The sequence below is a fragment of the Vicugna pacos genome, chromosome 3 (assembly GCF_048564905.1).
Source record: "Vicugna pacos chromosome 3, VicPac4, whole genome shotgun sequence".
Classification (NCBI taxonomy): domain Eukaryota; kingdom Metazoa; phylum Chordata; class Mammalia; order Artiodactyla; family Camelidae; genus Vicugna; species Vicugna pacos.
In genome coordinates this window covers 16,614,259-16,638,264 of record NC_132989.1, presented here as the reverse complement: position 1 = coordinate 16,638,264, position 24,006 = coordinate 16,614,259, and the positions used below count along the sequence as shown (strand labels likewise).

At 39.7% G+C, this 24,006-nt stretch overlaps 1 protein-coding gene across 3 annotated transcripts; it reads right to left on the bottom strand.

Moving 5' to 3' along the window:
- Positions 1-13,253: 13,253 nt before the first annotated feature.
- C3H5orf46 (chromosome 3 C5orf46 homolog) lies at positions 13,254-23,238 on the bottom strand. Of its 3 annotated transcripts, none has more exons than XR_012067259.1 (5): positions 22,966-23,190; positions 22,405-22,566; positions 18,025-18,215; positions 15,551-15,608; positions 13,254-15,016 (listed from the first exon to the last, which is right to left on the bottom strand). XR_012067259.1 is itself a non-coding variant. In XM_072955222.1 (5 exons), the coding sequence occupies exons 2-4, from the start codon at positions 22,472-22,474 to the stop codon at positions 15,560-15,562; spliced, it is 267 nt and encodes an 88-aa protein (XP_072811323.1). In that variant the 5' UTR covers positions 22,475-22,566; positions 23,123-23,238; the 3' UTR covers positions 13,254-15,016; positions 15,551-15,559. The 3 variants fall into 3 exon arrangements, 2 of the variants coding, with proteins under 2 accessions (XP_072811323.1, XP_072811317.1); XM_072955222.1 differs by having other exon boundaries at positions 18,068-18,215; positions 23,123-23,238; XM_072955216.1 differs by having other exon boundaries at positions 18,068-18,215; positions 22,966-23,166.
- Between the last annotated feature and the right edge of the window lie 768 nt (positions 23,239-24,006).

The window sequence follows — 24,006 nt, the reverse complement described above, 5'->3', positions numbered from 1 at the left end:
TTTTAGTTTGTCCTGTTTTCATTTGGGGGGCTCTGTTCAGAAGGGGATAACCAGATAATCTTTTCCTTGGGTCATAAACTCCAGAGAGCCTGTTCTGATAAAGAGAACTCACATTTTCAGTAAGTCGTATCATTCTTTCCCTCCCCTTGTCTCTAACTCGAACGTCTCCATTTTCATCAACTGTTCTTTATCTGACATTGTTTCCAAACTCCTCACATGCCTATTCCCCTACTTCAGAAGACATTTAAAAATTTTTTAATTGACATATAGTTGATATATATAATATTATATGTTTCAGGGGTGCAATGTACTGATACACAATTTTAAAGATTATACTCCATTTATACTTATTATAAAATGTTAGCTATATTCCCTGTGTTGTACAGTGTAACCTTGTAGCTTATTTATTTCATGCATAATAGTTTGTATCTCTTAGGGCCCTACCCCTATGTTGCCCTGCCCACCTTCCCTCCCCTAACTGGTAACCCCTAGTTTGTTCTCCACATCTGTGAGTCTGTTTCTTTTTTGTTCTGTTCACTAGTTGGTTGTATTTTTTAGATTCCTCATATAAGTGATATCATACATTATTTGTTTTTCTCTGTCTGACTTGTTAGACCTTGCCTACAGAAATGTTAAAACATGAAATAGAATAGAATTTTCAAAGTATTGTCTGACTAAGTTCTTCCAAACCTCACTGGTTCGGAGTCTACATCCCCAGTATGCAGGTTCCTGTTAAGTTTGCTTTTGTATTAGGGCCACTCCAAGGCTTCAGAGACCCTGCCACCAGTCATTCTCTGGCAAATGGGCTCTGAAACGTCCTTTCCCTTCCCCCATGCTACCGTTTACAGTGATTCCAGGATTATCTTTTCCAAGACATAATTATAGCCCTATACAACCCCATAGAAGATAGTTTTCAAGCTCCTCAGCATGGCATCCAAGGTCTTTCCGATCTGGCCTTTGCTTCCATGTCTAGCCTCATCAGTACTCCTTTCTTCACGTGTGCTCCAGCTCTAGCCGTGCTGAAAAGATAACTAAATCTATTTGCTGCTAATACTTTCATGCCTTAACGAACAATCGAGTTTCTTCCCCCCTGGAAAGTCGTCCCGGGTCTGCCTCCAACCTGGGGCTTGTTCCAGTCTTGGACTATTTGTCCTGAGGTCCATTCCCTGTGGTCCCCGTGCTCAGCTCCATGTTGGGCAAAGGGAGGGGACATGATGCTGATCCCTCAGGTTTCTTTCCTCAGGTTCCCAGGCCAGTTGAGCTTTGGGCTGTGAGGCCCAGGCAGGAGATAGGAGGTTGGAAAAGGGGCAAGGCCAGAGTGTGGCCTCCTTTCTGTCTCCCTTTGGGAGAAGTCTCTGGAAGTGCTTGCACTATGTCTGAGCCGCCAAGCCCTGCTAGATGGATCTGTGTGGGTTGCAGCTTTTGCCAGGTGACTCCATTCCCCGGGCTCTGCTTGTACCATCTCCTTGTTGTCTCTCCAGCTGAGGTTCTAGGGATTTCCTGCCATCATCAGCTTCTAGGTTGCCTCACCATCACCTGTTTGATTTTTTAGGTCTCCCATTGTCTGTCAGATCAGTTCTGTGCATTACATTCTCTCTGTTTCAAGCATCTCTTTCCCGGTTATTTCCTGACTAACATAATTTTAACTGCCGTCTCCTCTGTGAAGATTGTCTTGATTCCGGCCATTTCATAACCTGCATATTTGTTGACAACTAGAATTGTTGAACTTTGTGTAACTTCTGTTTTCCTTCCTCATTTTACCTGAGTCTAGTAAGAATAGACTAGCTTACCTAGCCGTGGTGATAAATAAGTGCACATCTCAGGGCTTACATCCACAGCATTTTAATATTTTTTCTCGCACTATATGGCCACCTGAGTTGGCTGTCACTCTCCCCCATAGCCTGAATTCTGTGACCCAGAGCTGATGGGACAGTCTTTGGAGCATTTCTGATCATCATGGCACATAGGAAAGAGTGCTTTGTGCACCATGGGCTAATTTTCAAAGCTTCCCCTTGGAAGTGACCCTGTCCTGTTTCATTGACCTAAGCAAGTCACATGACATGCCTAACTCACTTAGGAAGGGCATGTTCAATTCTACAGGAAGAGAGGATGCCAAGTACGGGTTAGCATAATATAATTTACTACCTTACTTGACTACTTCAGGGTAATCGCCCCCTGAGACACCTCCACTCTGCTTGTAATTTTCAGCTCCTTTGGATCATCTTTCCTCCCGCTTCTAGTATCGACCTGACTACTTGACTCTTGTTTTTTGGTTTCTTTCAATGGCCCTTATTTTCCTGACTTCCTCTGAATGTTGATGCCTCCAAAGAAAGATTCTAAACTTGATTCCTCTTCTCTTTTGACACTGGGGGGTCTCATGCATTCCCGTAGCTGGCAATATAATCTCTGTGTAAATGTTAGCTATCTTGATTGTGGTGGTGGTTTCATGGGTGTATACATCTGTCAGAATTCATCAAACTGTACAACTGGAATATGTGTAGTGTACTGTACAGGAACCATACCAGAGTAAGGGTGTTCAGTCAATCAGTCAATCCATCAGGAAAAAATATATATAACCTCCGTGTTAGGACCTCTACAATCTGTAGCTACAACCTATAGCTTTTCTTTGAGAAGAGATTTAACTACCTGTAAGTCACTTCCAGCAGATGCCCTCTTTATAATGTTCAGCTCAGCAGACGTTTATGTGGACTTCCCGTCTGTCCCTTAAAACACACTGATGTTCTCATTTCCTGTCTCGCTCTGTAGCACTGATTTCCTTGTTGCTTAGACTTGGGGATCATTCGAAGTACCCCCTCTTCTCAGCCTTACTTTCTAATTGCTGGGAAAGCCCTGTTGATGATAAGCCTTTTTCTTTGTATCGTATACGTTTTTTCATTATCTCGACTGCCACTGCTCTTCCCCAAACCTTGTCACCCCCAGCAGACTGCTGTGCCAGGCTCTGCATCCCAAAGCTGATCTTTTCCAGCCCTTCAGTTGCACCACCGGAAAAGCGGTTTCTTAAAATACAAGAGTCATTCCCCAGTTTCAAACTCTTTGATAGTTTTTTTAGTGCTGATTGAAAACAAGTCATACACTATTTTAAAGCAATAAACATATCCATAACCCGTATTTAGACGTACTTATTTTCCGACTTACTGCAAAATCTCCTTTCCAGACTGTGGAATTAAATGGGTAGGGACCTGAACTTATTTGTATCTGTATCCTCAACACATAGCACAGAGCCTGTAGGTAGGCAGCATTAGGGTTTGCGGTTATTGAATGGATGGATTTCTTTCTGTTAAGTTTTATCTTGTTAGGTTGATCCTTTTGTTCTTTCTCATCCATCACATTAGTAAGCTATTCATTACTATTTCTCCTAGCTTGCTGTGCTTTGCATATTTAAGAAGGATGACTATGCCTTCATTCAAGGTGCTAAGTGGAGAAGACTGAGGAAAGAGTTCTGTGTCATCAAGCTTTGAGTAACAGATGTAATACGGCAATCTACTGGGGCTAGAGGTTTCTTTGTGGGGGAGTGTGTCAAAGGGACTGATTCAGTTAAGAAGGAATTAGAGGACGGACTATGTTGAGGAAAATAGGCAGAACCTGATGATAAACATTATGGCAGAAGCTGATAAAATTACTTATGAAAGTGACGACAACAAATGCTGGCTAGGATATAGAAAAGTTGCATCATTCCGACATTGCTGGTGCAGATGTAAAATCTTACCGCTACTCTGGAAAAATACTTCGACTGTTTCTTAAAAAACTAAACAGGGAGCTACCATACAACCCTGCAATTGTAGTCCTAGGCATTGATCCAGAGAAACCACATTTATGTTTATGCAAAGCCTGCATGCAAATGTTCATAGCAGTTTTATTTGTAATAATCAACACCTAGAAACCACCCAGTTGTCCTTGAATGGATGAACGGTTAAACAAACTGCTGTACATCTATCTATAGGATTGGAATACTAGCAGCAGTAAACAGAGAACGAATTATTTTTTTTTTAATCTTTCCTCTGGTGAAAAGTAAATTTATTTATTTATTTATATATTTTTTCTATATAAACATTTTTTATTGATTTGTAATAATTTTACAATGCTGTGTCAAATTCCAGTGTAGAGTACAATTTTTCAGTTATACATGAACATACCTACATTCATTGTCACATTCTCTTTTGCTGTGAGCCACCACGAGATCCTGTATATATTTCCCTGTGCTACACAGTACAATCTTGTTTATTCTACATTTTGGAGAATGAACTATTGATACACACAGCAACCTGGGTGAATCTTCAGAGAATTATGCTACATGAAAAAAAGTCAGTCCCCAAATTCCATTTGTATAAGCATAAACATTCTCAAAGGGACAAAATTATGGAAAAGGAAAACAGATTTGTGAGTTCCAGAAGCTAAGAAAGGGGCAGGAGTATGAGGAAGCCAGTGTGCTATCTCAGGGCTTCCTGAGAGATGTTTATGGTGATGGAAATGTTTTGTATTTTATCTGTATCGATGTCTATATACTGGGTTTAATATTGTAGCAGAGTTTTGCAAGATGTTGCTGTTTGAGGAAATAGTAGAGAATATCAAGATCTCTCTAGTATTTGTTACAACCATGTGTGACTCTGTGATTATCTAAACATAAAAGTTTTACTTAAAAAAATTGTGAAGATAATCAGAATATAGAAATATATATTATATGCAATTTAATTAATATAAGTTACATAACTGTGATGTATAATATGTATTTCTAATTATATATGTATAACTGTGTATATAATTCTCTGTGTGTATAATTACATATGTAACTTTCATTCCTTTCTCCCATAAATCCCACGGACTAGAAGAAACCCATGAACAGAGCTACAGGATTTTTCAAAACATTTTCTAACATTTTTTAAAGGCATGCATATATGAATAAGCCATATTTTATTTTAACTGACATCTATGTAAATATTTAAATCATTCCTAGTATATTTTTGTTATTATAAAGAGTTCTACAGTAAACATCCATAGATTTACATTTATTTCTGTATTTCATTCTTTCTTTTTTCAGGATGGATTTAAGAGCTGTTTTTTTGATCTGTGTTTTTTTAATTCAATTTTCAATTTTATTTATTTATTTATTATTTATTATTTATTAATTAATTAATTTATTTATTTTTAATAGACTTTATTTTTTTTAGAGCAGTTTCAGGTTTACAGCAGAATTGAGCAGAAAATACAGAGTCCCCACCCACACATATATACTCCCCTACCCTCAGCATCCCTCATCAGTGTGGCATATTTGGTACAATCAGTGAACCAACATGGGCACATTATCATCAACCAAAGTCCATATTTTACATTAGGGTTCACTCTTGATGTTGTACATTTTTTTTTGTATTTATTTCTTCAGAAAAATCTTGTGAGTAGAATTGCTAGGCCAAGAATTATTTAGTGTTTAAAATTTTGATTACTGACAAATTTCCATTTAAAGGAGCAGTTGGGATGTGAGGTCATTGAGATCAGAGAAGAGTCATTTCCAAAGATGGATTAGGGACCCAAGACAGTGCTTAGGATGTGGTCGTTGCCTGATCACATTCCCTCCATATCCAGTGAGAACATCTGCACCATGTCTGTGGCTCCATCACCAGTCATGACTATTTTCTAAAAATTGTATTTTTCCTTTAATAGTTTAATAACTTTTCCTTTCCCACCAGATTTGGCTGTTGCCTGCATCTCATCAAAACCTGCATATTCACCATTAAAGTAGCATTTCAGCCTATTGGCAAATACATTGGTTGAAGGGATGTTGAGCTATGAAGTTCTACAGTGCTCCCAAAGCCACCAGACATTAGGAAAAGCTGAACATTTCGCTCGAGTAGGTGACCTACTAGCTCCCTTATGCCGAGGGTCAGTGTGGGAGGTGCTTTGCTATCAGCTGTTTGCACCTGTTCCCTGGAGGAATAGATGAGAGCTAAGCACCGAGAACCTGAGAAAGCGATAAATTCCTTTTTTGGCTTGATATGTTAGAGGGTCTGGAGATGTAATGTATGAATCCTAATATTTCTGGCCTCCATGTTTAAGTCAAGTAATACGAATGAACAGGTCAGTAAGTAAAACTTATTTGCTATGGTTTTTTAATTTTTGGAAAAGAACCAGTTGAAAAGCTTACAGGCTGATTAACAGACAGCAGGGAGCGCTCATAGGCTGTTAGCAGTGTTAAAGAAGACATTTTATTTTTATATCTATTCAAGATCTATAATAAGAAATCTCAGCACCTTCTATTGTGTTAAAAATTTCACTGGGAAACACAACTAAATGAAAATTATTTGATGTTCCTCCTTTCTATTAAGTACCTCTGGCTTTATTTTGAGCATTTTTGTACAGTGCATTCTTTGCTCTGCCACTGGCTAGGTTTGTGTCTTTGTCAAATGAGAACTTTTTCCTGATTAAGTAATAGTAACCACTAATATGACTAAAAGTCACAGTAATGGTTGTTGGTTATTAATTATATTCTCTATATATTTTTAACTCAAATATGGTGGTGATTGAATATTGATATCTTTGCCAAAAATTGATAAACAAAATGAACAAGGCCCCACAGATTTTGCAGTGTAAAGACACAGAAATTGTGCAAGTCAGCAGGTAAATAGATGATGACAAATTATGATCAGGACAATAAAAGAGGAGAATAGGATTTTAAGAATGGTAATAGTGACAAGTTCCATGTTTTATTTTGAGTGGTCAAGAAAGTCTTCTTTGGAAGTGTCATCTAAATTGGGACTTGAGGTTGTGAAGAACCCATCTGGGTCAATGAATATTCTTGACCCAGGTTCCTGAATATGCAAATATCCTGAGGACAAGGAGAACTTGGCTTCCACAAAGAACCAAAAGAGTATTTGTGTGGCTAAAATCCATGGGCAGGCTCAGAGGGATGTGAGATGAGGGAGGATGGGTAGGCAAAGGTGAAACCATGCACTGGGTGTCATGGGAACAGGCACTGGTTTTTTCCTAAGAGCCAGGAGAGTCCTAGACAGCTTTGTGTACAATATCCCCATCTCTAAGAATGGCACCACCACACATCCAGTTATATTAGTCAGACACCTGGGGGTCATTCTGAAACCTTCATTTCCCTGACACATCATATCCACCTCATCACCTCATCCTACCAAGCTCACCTCCTGCTATTTTCTTGAATCCTCCCCTGGGGCTCCATATGCACCAACACTCCCTCATCCAAGTCTCTCAAATCTCTTGCAACAGCTTTCTAGCAGGCTTCCTGCTTCTACTCTGGACCCCTCAGTCTGGTCCTCACAGCAGCCAAGTGATCATTCTCAATCTAATGCTTAAAACCTTTTGGTGTGGCTTTCCACTATTCTTGGAGTTAGGAAGGAAGTCCTGACCACGCCTACGAGGACCTGGAGGCCTAGCACTTGCTTTCCTCCCCAGCCCTCATTCGTTCCCCAGCCGCCTTGACCTTCAGGCACTGATGAAGCCTGATACAGGGCTTTTGTTAATGCTGTCCAGTCTTAACTGCTTCCTCTTCATTTACTTCTCCTGAATTTATTTTCATTACCTCCTTGTCATTTTTTTCCCAGATCACAGATCAAGTCTCACGCTCTTAGGAAATCCTCTTCCCTGTCGAAGTGAGATACTTAGTTAGAGCCTCAAATAGAATTATGTTCCCTCCTTCCTGAGCATGTCTCTCAAAAATAATTATATACTTAAGTATGACTAATACCTGGAGCAGAGTAACATTCAATAAGTGTCTTATGATCAAATGAGTGAGTCACATGAAGTAACATGCACCCATTAGATGATCCATTTTCTAGATATTCTCAAAGCTGTTTTATTGAAAGAAAGGATAGGAGATGCATTAAGTTCCCTCCAGTACTGACGCCATGGTAGGGACTTTGGGACTGGGGACAGAGTGATGCTGTGGACCGAGTCCTCAGGCTGCTGCCTCAGGGCAGCAGAGTTGTGTTGGAGGTTAGAACAACCTCCCACTCAGCCTCTATCAGCTCTCATATCTCAGGCATGGTGTTGATTAGCTTCCCTGAGCCTCAGTTTCCTCACCTGTCATGTGGAGAAAATAATGCTAGACCAGGTGATTTCAACTGTCCTGCAATTATAAGGTCACAGTGAGATGACAGTGTGAAGGGATCCTAAACGAAAAACCCTATGAAGATGCGAGAGATTCTCGATTTCTAAAAACAGGTGTCCCTGCTGCTGCAGAGACAGATCTTATCAGAGGGTGGGAAGAGAGGTAACAAAGGGTAGGGAGAGGAAACATGCATAGTAAAGCCATTGGGAAATCTTTAAAATCTCTCTAGGTCGATGGAGATCTCAGATTGGTATTTCTTGAAAGTGCACCAAATCCTGTACTGACTTGGTACCGGCTTTTTTGTTGTTGTTTGTTTTGTTTTGTTTTGCTCTATTACCAACATGCAAGAATGATTTCAAGTTGTACAAGAAACAGATGAAGATACAGACAGAAGCTCTGATAGGGCGGGTCTCTCTCACATAGGGAGGACACTGAGTTTTTACTCATAGTCAGTCTATTTCCCAGGCACAGATTAGGCACTCAGTGTCCAAAGAGAGATTTGGGGGTCACATTTGTCAGGGAGAAGCAGTCTGACGTCAGATGCTGAATATAATGGAAATCTGGTAACTTTCATTTAAGAGGATATGACGTTTAAAATCAGCACAGCCTTGAAACAATCAACAAAATGAAATGCTAACCTATGGAATGGGAAAAATTATTTGCAAATCATATCTGGTAAGGAATTAACTTTTAAAATATATAAGGAACTCATAATATAGGAAAAAAATTTTATTAGAAAATGGGAAAAAGTCCTGAATAAACATTTTTCCAAAAAAGACATACAAATGGCTGACAGGTTTATGAAAATTTGCTCAACATCACTAATCATCAAGAAAATACAAATCAATGCCCTAATGGGCTATTACCTCACACCTGTTAGAATGGCTGTCAGGAGTTTGGGATTAACAGATACACACTACTGTATATAAAACAGATGAACAACAAGGACCTACTGTACAGCACAGGGGACTATATTAAATCTCCTATAATAAGCCATAATGGAAAAGAAACTGAAAAAAAATATATATGTATGTATATGTATAACTGAATTGCTTTGCTGTCTACCTGAAACTAACATTGTAAATTGACCACACTGAAATAAAAAATAAGAATTAAAAAAAAAAAGATAAGAGGTAACAAGTGCTGACAGGGATATGGAGAGAAGGGAACCCTCGTGCATTGTTGGAGGGAATATAAATCGGTGCAGCCACTATGGAAAATAGTATGGAGTTTACTCAAAACAGTAAGAATAGAACTACCATATGATCCAGCAATCCTACTTCTGGGTATATATCCAAGGGAAATAGCATCACCATCTCAAAGAGATATCTGCACCTCCATGTACATTGCAGCATTAATTACAACAGACAAAACATGGAAACATCCTTTGCTGATGGATGAATGGATAAAGAAGATGTGGTGTGTATACACACACACACATACACACATACACACACACAATGGAATATTATTCACCCTTAAAAAAGAAAGAAATCCTGCCATTTACAGTAATATAGATGAACTGTGAGGGCATTATGCTAAGTGAAGTGAGTTAGACAAAGAAAGACAAATACTGTATGACCTCACTTATATGTGAAATCTTAAAAAAAAAAAAAGAAAGAAAATGGAATTCATCAAAATAGAGAGTAGATTGGTGGTTGCCAGGGGCAGAGGAGGAGGTGGGAGAAATAGGTGAAGCTGATCAAAGTTTATAAACTTCCAGTTATAAGATCAGTAAGTTGGAGATCTAATGTACAGCATGGTGACTACAGTTGATATTGTATACTTGAAAGTTGCTAAGAAAGTAGATCTTAAAAGTTCTTATTACAAAAAAGAAATAGAAACCATGTGAAGTGATGGATGTGTTAACTAACCTTGTTGTGGTAATCATTTAAAAATATATACATATATCAAATCATCATGTTGTACATCTTAAATTTACAGTGTTATATGTCAATCATATTTCAATGAATTTGGGACTACAAAGAAACTAGAAGTCTCTGGAAAATGCAGTGGGGTGGATTGTCTAAATTTATCGCAGAAAGTAATATGTATTTTTCAGTATTTAGGAGGTGTTCACTCTTTGTTGAGCTATCTACATTATTAAAGGTTCTTTGTGTTGCATGCAAACCTATCCTGGCTTAGTATAAATAGGAAGACAAATAAACAAAAGATTTATTGACAATATGCTGAAGTTGCTTTCAGGGTCCTGGGAAGGACAGGACCCAGGACCACTCTTCAGAACTCAGTAGCAGAAGCACATAGATCTTTTATTCTAGACTAGAGCACTGCCATAATTGTCCTTGTGCTTTATGATTTTAGTCTTGTCATACTGTCCATGTTTAATGATTCTGGGAGCATCTTCCTGGTTCAGCTGGGTCGGGTCTGCCAATGGTTCAGTCCTCCATGACCAAGTGGGCAAGAACCACACCAGTGGCCACTGAGGACCCGCGTCTGTGTAATGAGGTGGTAGAAAAAGTGAAAAGCACTAGACTTTTCAAGGACTCCTCCATCCACCCTTTTCAAGTGTCTTCCAGGGCACTCTGCTATTCTATGAGAATAACAAAGACTGTGGGACAGCAATAACCTTGTCAATTAAAAAAAAAAAGGTCAGTTTTTAGTCTACTGGTCCAGGAGAGTGGGCTCAGATTTTTTGAAAGACTTTTCCAAAAAGGTTTCATGAAAGTTTTAGCTCTGAAATTTAGAGTTTTTAGGGGTTAAGAGCTTGTTCTTTGGAGTAAGGTTCAAATCCTCCTTCTGTCATTTACTGGCTGTGTAACTTTGGACTTATCACATTACCTGAACTTTAGTTTTCTCAATTAGAAATGTTCTTTGGTTATTCTGGATAATGCTAATTTTATACATTTCATATTTTTGGCATCGTTAAAAACTGTAAACATGCTTAGGAAAAATTACTCCCACCAATAAAATGCTTAATGCACTAGGATATGTGACCCCAAAGTAGACACATTTATTCTGGCGTCTAGACGCAAAAATGTAAACTCAAGGTGTTCGAAGTAAGCTGTGTTGGATTGAAGCCCAGGCCTGAATCCTGAGAATTTTCTGGGTGCTGCTTTGAGGCCTCTGTCCTGGAGGACTTGTGAAACCAAAGAACTGGAAAAGCAGGCTTTGGCTGCCCTTGGCTTGTTCTGGAGCCCTGTGGGTGTGTCCTTAGAAACAAACACAGGCCAGAGAGACGGAAACAATTACCAGCGGAGACAGTTTAAGACTTGAGGGAAAATACAAAGATATTTAAATCTTTTCTTTAATATTTGTATGCCTCTGCACTTTAGAATGTGAGATGATTAATAATGAAATCAACTACAATGCGTATTTGAAGAAACAAACAACAACAAGAAGAACGAAAATGCAAGATATAGAAGGCAAGAGTCAACAAGAGGGCTGAAGGGAGCACACACATACGTTAGACACCAGGACAAACTGAGTCATCAGCTTCACTTTGAGTGTCTGACTAGACAGGAAAAATAAATAGATGAAGTAGACCAAGCTACACAAATCTTATAATCAGAAAAGAGGAAGCGGTCCTTAGGGAAGGCACATTTTCTTCTTGCTATAAGTTCTAAAAGAAATTCTCAGCAGGCTTCCTGGAGTGGATATTGAGTGATGTCATGGCCGTCTGCAGGTTTGCTCATTAGCTACATGAGGTGTTCCTGTTAACTTTATTTATTCCTAGCTCCCTCCCTAGGAAGTTCTTACTCAGTAAGTCTAAATATGGCTTCTGGTATGTCCAAGTATATTTTTTCTTAATTCAAAAAATGTATATAGACGTTAAAAATTCACAAAGTGCTTTCCCATCTTTTACTTCTTTGATAATCTTAATAGTCTAGTGAGGCTCATTAGATTCTTTTCTTGTTTGTTTTAACACAAAAAAGGAAATTTATACTTTAAGATGTCAAATGACCTAAGATACTGGGAGACTTGAGCCCCCATGATTTCAAGTGATGCAGGACATTAGAAGTTAAGATTGTATAAGTCTGTTAACATAAGGAAATCATGCCAATGTGATTGAGCAGAAGTTGGGAGACTCTCAGACTAATTAGGTGTCTAACTGTTGGATGATTTGCTTTTGAGAACTTGCCCCTTTCTGCTCATCATCTGAGACTGCATGCAGAAATTCAACTTCTTTGTAAAGCCCTCTTAATACCTACCCCTTCCTTCAGGTCTTCCTTTGTGACTCCTTTCTCCAAGGCATGGCCATGGCACTTTTACATAGAACTTTTTATTCTTTCCCTGCACAGTCCCCGGTTGCACCATGCTAGGTGATAGCCCAAGCTATAAACTTCTTAATGTTGGGATGGTGTTGCTCATCTTGGTAGCACCAGCAGAATCTGACTCATAGTAGGCATGGGTTAAATAAGCATTAAATGAATATGTAAGAAAGAGGCATATGTTGTAGGAGAAAGATGGAAAATCTATCTTTTAATCTACCTATCTCAATTTAGGAAATACCTAGAATACCACATTTTCTACTCGGCATTCCTGTGAATCACTAATTCTAAAATGAATTGCTTTTGATTAGATGAGGCAATTATCATGCAGATGCATCTTTTGAAACTGTTTATTAAATGAACAGTCACTGGGGTTTAAAGAGACACCTCTGATCAAACCATCCAAAATTTAATCTCTGCCTTAGAGACTTCCTTTTCCCTAGTCAAGGATTTTTTCAATCCCTAGAGAGAGCCATTCCTCTCTGCCCATAAGGGCATCTACAGTTGGTTCATGAATCCACTCAAGGCTTTTTTTATATGCAGTTAAATAAAAATTCTGGCATTAAGATCCGGATCAAGTTCCTAACATTTTTAAATATTAATGAGTAAAGTGAGACTCAAGGGGACCAACTGACTTCCCCTTAGTCACACAAACAATAAATGGCCAAGACAGAAGTTGAACTTACATCTTCTCTGTGCCTCTTGCTCTTTCTACTCATTCATGTTGCTTTGCCTATTGAACTGTCTCATACCTTGAGCCTCTAGGGTGGCACTCTGAAGAGTCAGGGTGTGGGCACCAATGATCCTGAAGGAGGTATGTACTGAATGCAGCCTGAATGAAGACAAAGGGTTAGAACACCTGCAACAGGAGGTAGGCTGTTCCCTGAGTAGATGGGAATGGAAAAATTCAAACATAAGTGAGTGTTTTTAGAAGCTTAGCTGGCTTTGGGGTGAGGTACAGGTGTGTCTGGGTTGGGTATATTTTGATTGCAATGCCTCAGCCTGATTTCCATCCTTAGAAGCTTATGGAAGAGAGTGGGCTAAATTCCAGAGTAATATGACAGTAGCTTTCTAAGCTTACACTAATCAATCCCTTGTTATGAAATGGAGCCAGTAGGGGAAAGGAGCATTCCCAGCCCAAATACAAAATAGAAGTTGGGAAAGGCCATGATTCTAGGAGATGCATGTAAGGTAACTCAGCTAACCCAAGGTGTAGTGTTTTATTTCCATGGGCACTAGAAGCATGCCTAAGATTACACAGTTTAATCACTATTTTCTACTGCCCCCTCCTACATGATTCTCTGTTCTCCAGTAGCTCTACTCATTAGTGGTTGAGCACAGACTCTGGAATCAGGTTACTTGAATTCAGATCTACCCCCTCCTCTCTTATTAACTTGGCCACATTAATTAAGCTCCCTGAGGCTTGGTTTTCTTATTTATAAAATTTAAGAATAACAGTACCTACTTTTCACAGGGAACATTAGAATTAAATTAGGTCCTACATATACAGCACTTAGCTTAATGCCTAAAACAGGTAATTACTTTCCCAGGTCTAACGTTTCTGTTATATTTCGATATCTATTTTCAGGAGAGAAGTGGATAAGGAAACAGAAGGTATCTCTGAGCACTCAAACCATACTGCACGGGAATCAAACTGTGCAGGATTAGAGAGCTTTCTAGTCCTTTCTCCTGGAATTAGGTTTGGCAAATCTCGTTCCTCTCATGAGTAACTCAACGCATGATTACAAGGGTCCTTAGATTTTAGTGCATACAAGCCCCTCACTTAACAGGTGGAAATTGCACAAATTAAGTTCCAAGCAGAGTTGTGACAGGATAAGGTCTCTGAATTTGCAGCTTAGTTGTTTCACCCCACAATTGTGCTTCTTCCCCTAAAAGAATTTTATTGAGTCAGTGATTTAAGATGATAAAAATACATCTATTTAAATTAATTTTTAAAAATGACTGCAAAAGTGACATTCTCCAGGAGCATCCATGTTGCTGCAAATGGCATTATTTTGTCTGTTTTTATGGCTGAGTAGTATTCCATTGTATAAATATACCACATCTTCTTTATCCAGTCACCTGTTGATGGACATTTAGGCTGTTTCCACGTTTTGGCTATTGTAAATAGTGCTGCTATGAACATTGGGGTGCAGGTGTCATCCTGAAGTAGGGTTCCTTCTGGATACAAGCCCAGGAGTGGGATTCTTGGGTCATACAATAAGTCTATTCCTAGTCTTTTGAGGAATCTCCACACTGTTTTCCACAGTGACTGCACCAAACTGCATTCCCACCAGCAGTGTAGGAGGGTTCCCCTTTCTTCACAGCCTCTCCAGCATTTGTCATTTGTGGATTTTTGACTGACGGCCATTCTGACTGGTGTGAGGTGATACCTCATTGTAGTTTTGATTTGCATTTCTCTGATAATTAGTGATATTGAGCATTTTTTCATGTGCCTTTTGATCATTTGTATGTCTTCCTTGGAGAATTGCTTGTTTAGGTCTTCTGCCCATTTTTGGATTGGGTTGTTTATTTTTTTCTAATTGAGTCGTATGAGCTGCTTATATATTCTGGAGATCAAGCCTTTGTTGGTTTCATATGCAAAAATTTTCTCCCATTCCGTAGGTTGTCTTCTTGTTTTACTTCTGGTTTCCTTTGCTGTGCAGAAATACCATATGAGATTGCTCATATGTGGAATCTAAAGAACAAAAGCAAAAACAAACAAACAAACAAAAACAAAGCATAAATATAGGACAGAAATAGACTCATAGACAGAGAATACAGACTTGTGGTTGCCACGGGTGTGGAGGGTGGGAAGGGATAGACTGGGATTTCAAAATTGTAGAATAGATAAACAAGATTATACTGTATAGCACAGGGAAATATACACAAAATGTTATGATAACTCACAGAGAAAAAAATGTGACAATGAGTGTGTGTATGTCCAGGAATGACTGAAAAATTGTGCTGAACACTGGAATTTGACACAACATTGTAAAATGGTTATAAATCAATAAAAAATGTAAAAAAAATAGATAAAATCATATTAAATTTTTTTAATGACCTCAAAAAAAATGACTGCAAAAAAAAGAACAAAGCAAAAACAAAAACAAAAAAATAAGCCTTTTCTGCTTATGGGTAGATATGGGTGCCCATACTCATTAAATAAATCAAACCCTTTTCCTTTGTTCAGTACTCTTCTTTTGGTGGTAAATGTTAAAGTTAAAATCACCTGGGGAAGTCACTTTGATGAATGTTCTTCTCGCTTATCACCAAAGTCCATATAATCTCTTGGGAAAAAAACAGAGAAATAATGAAATACGATTTAGATTGAACAGTAATGTTAGAATGATCACTAGGGCATCTTATAATATTTGAGCACTACTTTTCTTCTCTAGATTTTCCTGTGTCATAAAGTAGTAAGATGCAAGATTTCTATAATGTTTTAATTCTGCCAACAAATCTATTAGTTTGGTGCCTGCTCATATATAAACTCTATAAAGACAGATATTTTGATATGTTTGTTCCACAGTATATCCCAGCACCTAGAACAGTGCCTGGCATAGAGTATGAACTAATAAATATTTGTTGAATGGATAAATGAATAACTTTTAATCTTTTGCATATGAAAAAATCCTCTGAAGCTCAAAGAGATGAAATAACTTGTCCAAGTCACATGGCTGGAAAATTGCAAAGCAAAATCTAAAACTTAGGTCTCCAGAATCATGAATTAATGCCAGAGCCCACTGTACTGTACTGTTCAAGGATTGGGTGTTGGGCAGCTGTTGAAAAGGTAAAAGCTGACTAAAATGTGGTCTGTGAGGAGGTTCTAGTCCAGTGGGGAAAACATATGCATTCAGACAGAAGTAAATAAAACAATGAGGGAAGAGAAGACATCATGAAGGATCCTACAAAGCATTATGAAATCCCAGTAAATACTTGAATTTTCTGATTGTAGGGGTCTATGATGTCTTCACAGAGCTGGTCTTTGGATTGGCCTTTAGAAAATTATTAGATTTAGCAGGTGAACAGAATGAAGTTGGGGTTTGGGGGTCAGGCACTGATGGCAGAGAGAAAAGATATTGGAAGTTTAAACAAACATGATCTACTCTGAAACAGAAATTACTTGACGTTGAGGTGTCAGGTGTTTGGCTTCAGAAGTAAGAGACATCATTGAAAGACATATTGGCATCAGGGAGGACCTTTGACATCAGCTGAATGCATTAGCTCTGATTTTGTTGGCAATGGAAATTCACTGAAAGGGTTTCAAGCATGGTAGTGATAGGACTAAATTTGTTTTGTTATATAACTTTGGTAGTAGGTAGAGGATGGACTGGAGTGGGGAGAGACAGAAGCAGTGACACTAATAATAGACACATTTTGACACAGTTAAGTGATAGAGAATAACCAGGAATTGGATATTTACTACATCCTGGTGGCCAGGATATAGTTATATTCACCCTGCAGAATCCTGCTCACGCACCTGATAGTAATATATTGACTTAAGCAGATGAAAGATTACAAAATGACTCCTGATTACTTCTATATAGAAGTGGCTTTTAATCTGTTATTAGCCATAGACCTCTTTGAGAATCTTATAAAGTCAGAAGCACTTTCCCTAGAAAACTACAAAGATTCACATCTACACAAAATATGGTTACAAATTTAGAGGCTCTGTGTACCTTTAAGGCCCAGCTGTATAGCCCAGAGCATCTAATCAAGGGCTTTCAAAATTTTATATAAAAATCACCTGAAAGCTTGTTGAAACGCACATTCGTAGCCTTCCCCAGGAAGGAGCAAGATGGAAGGAAGAGACCTGCATTTTGTATAAGTTTTCCTGGTGATTCTGGAGCTGGTGAGTAAGAGACCACATTTTGTCAAACTCTGCTTAGAGGGCTATGGAGGAGAGAACTAGAGAGTGGAGGCTCACAGAGCTGGAGATTGAAAGTGCCTAGAAATTCAGAAGAACGAATTAGACCTTGGAGAGCTGAAACTGGGGAGATTAATGTCAGGAGAATGAAGTACAGGGTAAAGTAGAAGTGAAAGTCGGAGCTGTGTACACTTGGGTGGGAGGTACTGGGTACCGGAGCAAGGAAGCGGTTTGAAAATAGTGGGAAGATTCTGGGCTGTGCGAATTGCTATTAAGGCAATCCCTTGTGATCAGAGCCAACCCTCCTAAGAGAGGTCCCCTAGATGGTTTCAGAGGAGAGATTAGCTACCGTCTCTGCTCACCCGCTTGGTTACTCAAGATAGAAAATAAAGGCAGGACTCATGCCACCTCTGACTTGTGAGCACCTCGCTCGCCACCATCGTCACCAGTGAGTTACAGTGTCTGCACTGGGGCTGAGGGGGGGGGGGTCCTTTATTCCTTTAACTTTACAAGTGAGCAAACTGAGGCACTCAGCGAGGGAGAGCGTAAGCCTAGATCACAAGTAAGTAACACCTGTGTTAAGACCACAACCCGGCTTTCTGTTCCCTGGCCCGGTGTTCTTCCCTCTCCCTACCTGGTCCTGAAATAAAAAATACTTTATGGAACCCCTTGTTCCATGAATTCCTTGGGAAATGTGCTCACCCCAAAAAGACTTCAGGGAAATTCATTCAGTTGCAAATATATCTTAAGGCAGGTTAACGCTTTTCAATGAAAACAACGCATTGGCGTGCATGCAGTTTCGTTTCCCATCCATTTTAATGCAATGTGGTCATTACCAAAAGCAACCTGGACAAAAGCAAGGTTTGTCTCAGTGCTTACGTGCTCCTCGTCATGGAGCGGAGAATGAACGCCACCGCATTCTCAATAATCTCCGTGCCCAAGAGGTTCAGGAATTTGGGGAACTCTGGCTCTAGTTTTTTGCTTGAGTCGTCTGGTTTGTTGTCTGGTTTGTCACCTGTTTTGTCATCTGAAAAACAGAACAGAACCTCAGGGTTGATTCTTAGCGAAAAAGGAAGGGAAGTCTCTCTCCCTTGGAAGGAGCCCCAGAGCCCTGTACACCCGCTCTCACTAGTTACATAGCCTCATCTGGTCATATTTATCCCACGTTTAATGCCTGCCTGGTTAGCATCTCACATGCAGTATGTCGTTTACTCCTAAAACCAAACAGACCGACAGATAATGATGCTTAGGTACATGTTGGTTCTCTTTCCGGATGAGAAAACTGAAGTTCATGAAAGTTAAGTAACTTGTTTGGAGTTAAGCAGCTGGTAAATACCAGGGCCGGGATTAAAAAACAGATTGTCTGGTTTTAATATATTTTTCTCATGTAATCCCTGGGCCCGTGCTAATAATAATAATGAGGATATGATAATAGGTCACATTTGCTGAGCACATTCCTGGGACAGGCAATCTGCATGCATTATCTCATTTTATTCCCACAGCGACCCTATGAGGGAGGGGTTACGGTTATCCCAAGTTAAAGGTAAAGAAGGGAAGTTGAGAGAGGTTTGGAAGCTGCTCAGAGTCCCAGAGTTGGCAAGTGGCAGAATCAGAATTTCAGTCCCATGTCTGTTCGGTATTAAAATCTGGATTCTTAAGCATTCTGTGATGAACTGCATAGTGTTTGTGTTTGACAGAAAAGTTATGAGCTAACCACAAGTGTGCTGTAAGGTTGAAAGTGGTATACTGATAATGAGAAGGAGGAGAAATTCTATCACTTGTACATCATCTGACAGTTCTATAAATGATTTTACATTTGCACAATTTTCTGCTTGACCGATCTTGTGGAGGATGCAGATTTGATCTCATGGGACTGAGATACTGAGAAGATTAAGTAACTTTCAGGGAATCTCACAAATTGCCACACAGGATGGGATTGTAACTGCAGGTCTTGTACTTTTGACATTTCATCAAGTGCCTTTTGAAATGAGGCCAAGGAGCCGGAGGGTGCAGTTGGTGACGTGTGAGGTCCCTTGGTGGGTTCTGGCTTTGCTTAGTGGTCTTACCGGTTCAGAAGATTAAGAGAATGGGAGATGGGCAGTGAGCAGGTGGGCTCTCCTCTGGACCCTGGTGCCAGGATGAAGTAGGACCTTTAGCTTTTAGTTTTATCACAGCCTTGCAAGTAGTGTTGGCAGGTTTGGCAAATAAAAACACAGGATGCCCAGTTAAAGTGAATTTCAGATAAACAACAATACTTTTTTAGTATAAGAGTGACCTGTGAAATATTTAGGATGTATTTGCACTAAAAAATTATTTGTTTATCTGAACTTCAATTTTAACTGGATGCTTTGTGTTTTATCCATTAATCCTACTGCAAATTTTGACACAAGGAGTCCCAATTTTTAGACAGTGTACCCTGTGACTGAATGCAGGAGATGTAACTAGCTTTTGGTGTAGAGGCTGTCAAGTTAGTTAGAAGACTTGCATGTATATTATATCCTAAAATAGAAACTCTTGGTAAAAAAAAAATATATTTTATATATATATATATATATATATATATATATATATATATATATATATATATATATATATGGCTTTCATATCTGCAAACATATATGCCACAAGAAAAGCTGTGGTAGGAGCACCACCAGTCTGAGACCTATAACCAGGATCAATATTCTAACCACCAGTATTTGTTCATTCAGCTGTTGGTTTTCCACGTGTGTATTCTGCACACAGCATATGCTAAAAGTTAAGGCAGCAATGGTAATGTACGATATGACCCTCACATGAAGCACAGAGCAGCCACAGTGACCAGAACTGCTTTGTTTTCATTACAGGGAGGGGAAGGAAAGAGAAAGCAATCTGTGATGCACAGGTCCTGGGATGTGCTTGCATCACATGTCTAATCCTTATTCAGCTGAGTGATGGTATTACAGCTTTACAGGCAAGAAAACAGAGGCTCAGAGAAAGTAAAGGACTCACCTAAAATCTCACATCTAGAAAGTGGCTGAGCTAGGGTTTGAACCTAATTTTTTTTTTTTTAACTTCACAGAGCACATTATTTACATGATAGAATATGGCCTTCAAGCAACTGTCCCTGAAAACATTTACCAGGTGCAGACCAGGAATTCGTTGCATGAAAAGTGAGTTCCTTTTTTTCTGTGTTCCTATCTACCTACTTGCATAACAATTTAACCTTATCAAATTTTAATTTTAATTTAAGTTTAATTAAATGCTAACTTTGCGATAATGCGAGGAGCCCTGGATGGTGTATGTCGGAGGTGAGATCCAGCCCTTGGATTGCACCTGTAATGAGAGGTATAAGAGTGTAATGGGGCGTGTTTTGGAGTCTTGTATACATGAGTTTGATTCTTGTCTTCAACAAAACTTCACCATGTGACCTTGTAAACAGTACTTAACCCCTCTGTCTCTGTTTCCTCATTGTGTTATTGTCAAGATTGAAAGATTCTTTATATGTCTGTGATATAGATCGTACACATGTACATATATGCATATACATAGATCTACATGTCTTTATTATATAGACCACATATTGCAGTACTAGGCCTAAGGTAAGCCAACAGTAAATGCTCACTGTATTCTTGGTACTGTTACCAATAGTAATAGCAATGAAATGATTCACAGTAGCTTTCTCCTCTAGTGCTTAAAGAAATTAGGAAAATTTTTCAATGCTGTTAAAATATTAAGAAACTTGAAAATGTTGAAAAATATAATAAAAATCAAGAAACTGGACATAACAGGAAACAAATGATCAAAGCCAGTGATTGAATTTTTCCTCCTTTCAAGTATAATATGGGGTTGCCGTTATTTACGTTCACTACCTGATTGAGTTTCTTAGTAAACATAGAGTTGTGAAAAATACAAAAATGCTGATATTGATACGGGTTTTATAGTTGACAAAGTGATGACAAAAGCACGTGGATTTGACCTGGTGAAGTTGATATGTATACAGTTTTACAGATGAAGAAACTGAGGGTCAAAGCAGTGAACTGATTTACCCAGTTTCAGAGTTCATGACAGAGCTGGGACCGTTCTCTAGGATATAAAGGTCACCTTTCACTTTACCGTGGTGATTGCTTTAGGAGCAGATGAACCCAGTCATCTCTGAGGCCATCCCTGCAGTCGCTCTGCTGGCGTGTCTGCCTGTGTGTTGTGCAGGCGGACAGTGGGTGGCTGAGGGTGTGAGTTCTGCCAAGTTACATTTAGAACAGCTCAAAAGGCTCTGTTACTAAATGTTGGCACTGTCGGTGTTTTCTGACCATCCTTCTGAATGGAGACAAGTTAAGAGCTCACTGTCTTCTGCAGACCAAAAATTAATGAGAATTCTGCATGCTGCCTCGTGGTCCTCTGTGTGCTTGAACAGACATGAAAGAAGTAGGTGCTTTATGATAGAAGGAATTGAAGGACTTAGGTTCCAGTCTCAGGTGGGCCGCCTCTACCTGTGTCTGTGCTTGGGTAACTTCCCCTCTGCAAGCTTCGTTTACTTACCTGCAGAAAGGGAGGTGATAAAACTGTGCATGTTTGCTTAAGAGTATTATGAGAATCAAATGAGATAATATATGAGAACAGTAGCAGTCAACACTTATTGGTTGCCTATTATGGACCAGATACTTTTCCAATATGTTCGGTCTGTTTTATTTAACTTTCGTGACAGCTAAGTAAGAAAGTGAACTATCGATATTCTGCTTTAAGTGTGAGGCTCGTAGAGCTTAAATAACATGCCTGAAGTCACATTTCTGAGTGGTGGAGCCTGGCCTGGAGTCTTATTCCAGACTTCACACCTTTGAATATTATTAGTTATAATCATCAAAAAATAAACACCCTCAGCTCTCAAGGAATTTATAATACACTAGTGTCACTGTATCACATGAAGATGTAAGAAAGATAATATATAAGATATATATATATATAATATATAAAATATAAGATATAAGAAAAAAATCATTCTAAATCTTCATACATTCACTGAGGATAGAGGCTGTAACTGAGGCACATTTAAGTAAAAATCCTGCTTTCTTTTTGCTAGAAGATCTGCCTCTTGTCTCCCATCCAGTGCTCTTTCTGCAGTGCCTGAAGTCTCCCTCCTTCTCTCCCCACGACTCTCCACTTATATTCAGGATAAGTGACGCCAACCTCCTCCAATCACGGCTAACACAGTGCATGAGCAGCGGTCAGTCAGAAGTACTCACCAGCCTGGCAAATCAGGAGTAAGGCAAGCAGTCCCAAGACAGTTGTCAGCCGAAGCACTGAGACAGCCATGTTTGTAGCACTGGGTATCAATGCAGATAAGTTGTTCAGATGCACCTGAAGCCTTGCTCCATTTATAGGGCATTTATAGGTGACATCATCTGCTGTGGAATTCAGGTTGTTGCGTAAGATATCAGTACAGCCCGTTCTTGGATCTCTCCTAGTGAGCCCTGCCCTGTCTTTCAAACCAAGAGCTTTTCAGCTAGGGAAAGAAAAGCCCTCTTATTTTTTCTTATGTGTGTTTATGAATGGCACTGGCATAATTCTTTTGGAGTTCGTTCCACCACCAGCGTTGACAATTAGATAGGTGGGCATCAGGCAGAATTGCTACTCAGTGCCAAGCAGCAAGCAACAAATCAGACTGGCGAGGTGCGCCCGCTCCCCTCCCTGTGCACTCTGCTTCTCCCTGTGCTCTGAGCTAGTTACTTGTCCCCATGTGGACATACCCATTCACACTCCCACGCCTTGGCTCCTGCCCCTTATTTTCTCAGGGATGTCCTCACCATGATCTCCCCTGGGCACATTCCTGCTTATTCCTCAGGCTCAGGTTCAAAGGCCCCCCTCTCTGCAAAATCTCCATCAGGACCATTCCACCCCGCTGCAGATCGCTGCTCCGTCATCTGCCGTGTATCACCCTTGATCGGTTGTGTGGGAACTCACTGCTTTAATAGCTCTCTTCTCCTTTAGTCTGTAGATCTCTTAAGGGCAGAATATTTCAGTCACTTCTGAATTCTCAAGGAGCCTTGTCGAGTGCTGGCACTGGTCTCCGCTGTGACTTCACTTCCTCGGGAAGGTGGTTCTAGTTCTTCCAGGCAGAGCTCGCTGTTCTTCTCATGCACCTGATGTGGACCTGTTTAAATATCTCCTCCCATCGGCTGTAGGCTCCTGGAGGGCAAGAATATCTTTTTCAGAGTTGAATATCTATTACTCAAGGCATATAGTAAACTTAAAGAGAAAAGAAGAATCATTAAATGATTGCACTCAGTGAAAAGGAATATTGGGTTTGAGACACTGTTCTGTATCTCAGGTAAAAAATACCCTTCCTTTTGGATGTAAACATTCAGGGGGATAAAATTTGGTTCAAGTCTAGATGATACTGGCTACCCTGAGGAATGCTGCAATAAAACCTCACCTGCGGTGAGGACTTGGGGGTGCTCTTTAAACTGACAGACTGACTAAAACTTACACATTGTGAGTGTCAGAGGGCCCTTTTAATAAATGGTGAGAGTCACTGAGGTACAGAAAAAGGAGGCTTATCTAGTGTCACAGACCAAGGCTGGGACATGGCCATCTTACTTCTGGTTTAGTACTCTTTACAAGGCACCAAACTGTTCTTGAAAGCCATCAGGCAGCTCTGCATGGACACTTCCAGGCCTCCCAGCCTATCCTCTCAGGAAGACTCTGGTCCCGTCTCCCCTGTACAAAGAGTTGTGGTCTGAAGACAGTGTTCACAGGAGGAAGATTTCAGCAAGTTGGATTTACGCCATCAGGGTCTCTGCTTAGGACTGAGTGCTGTGTTGTCCCAGGGGCTTGGGGGGACGTGA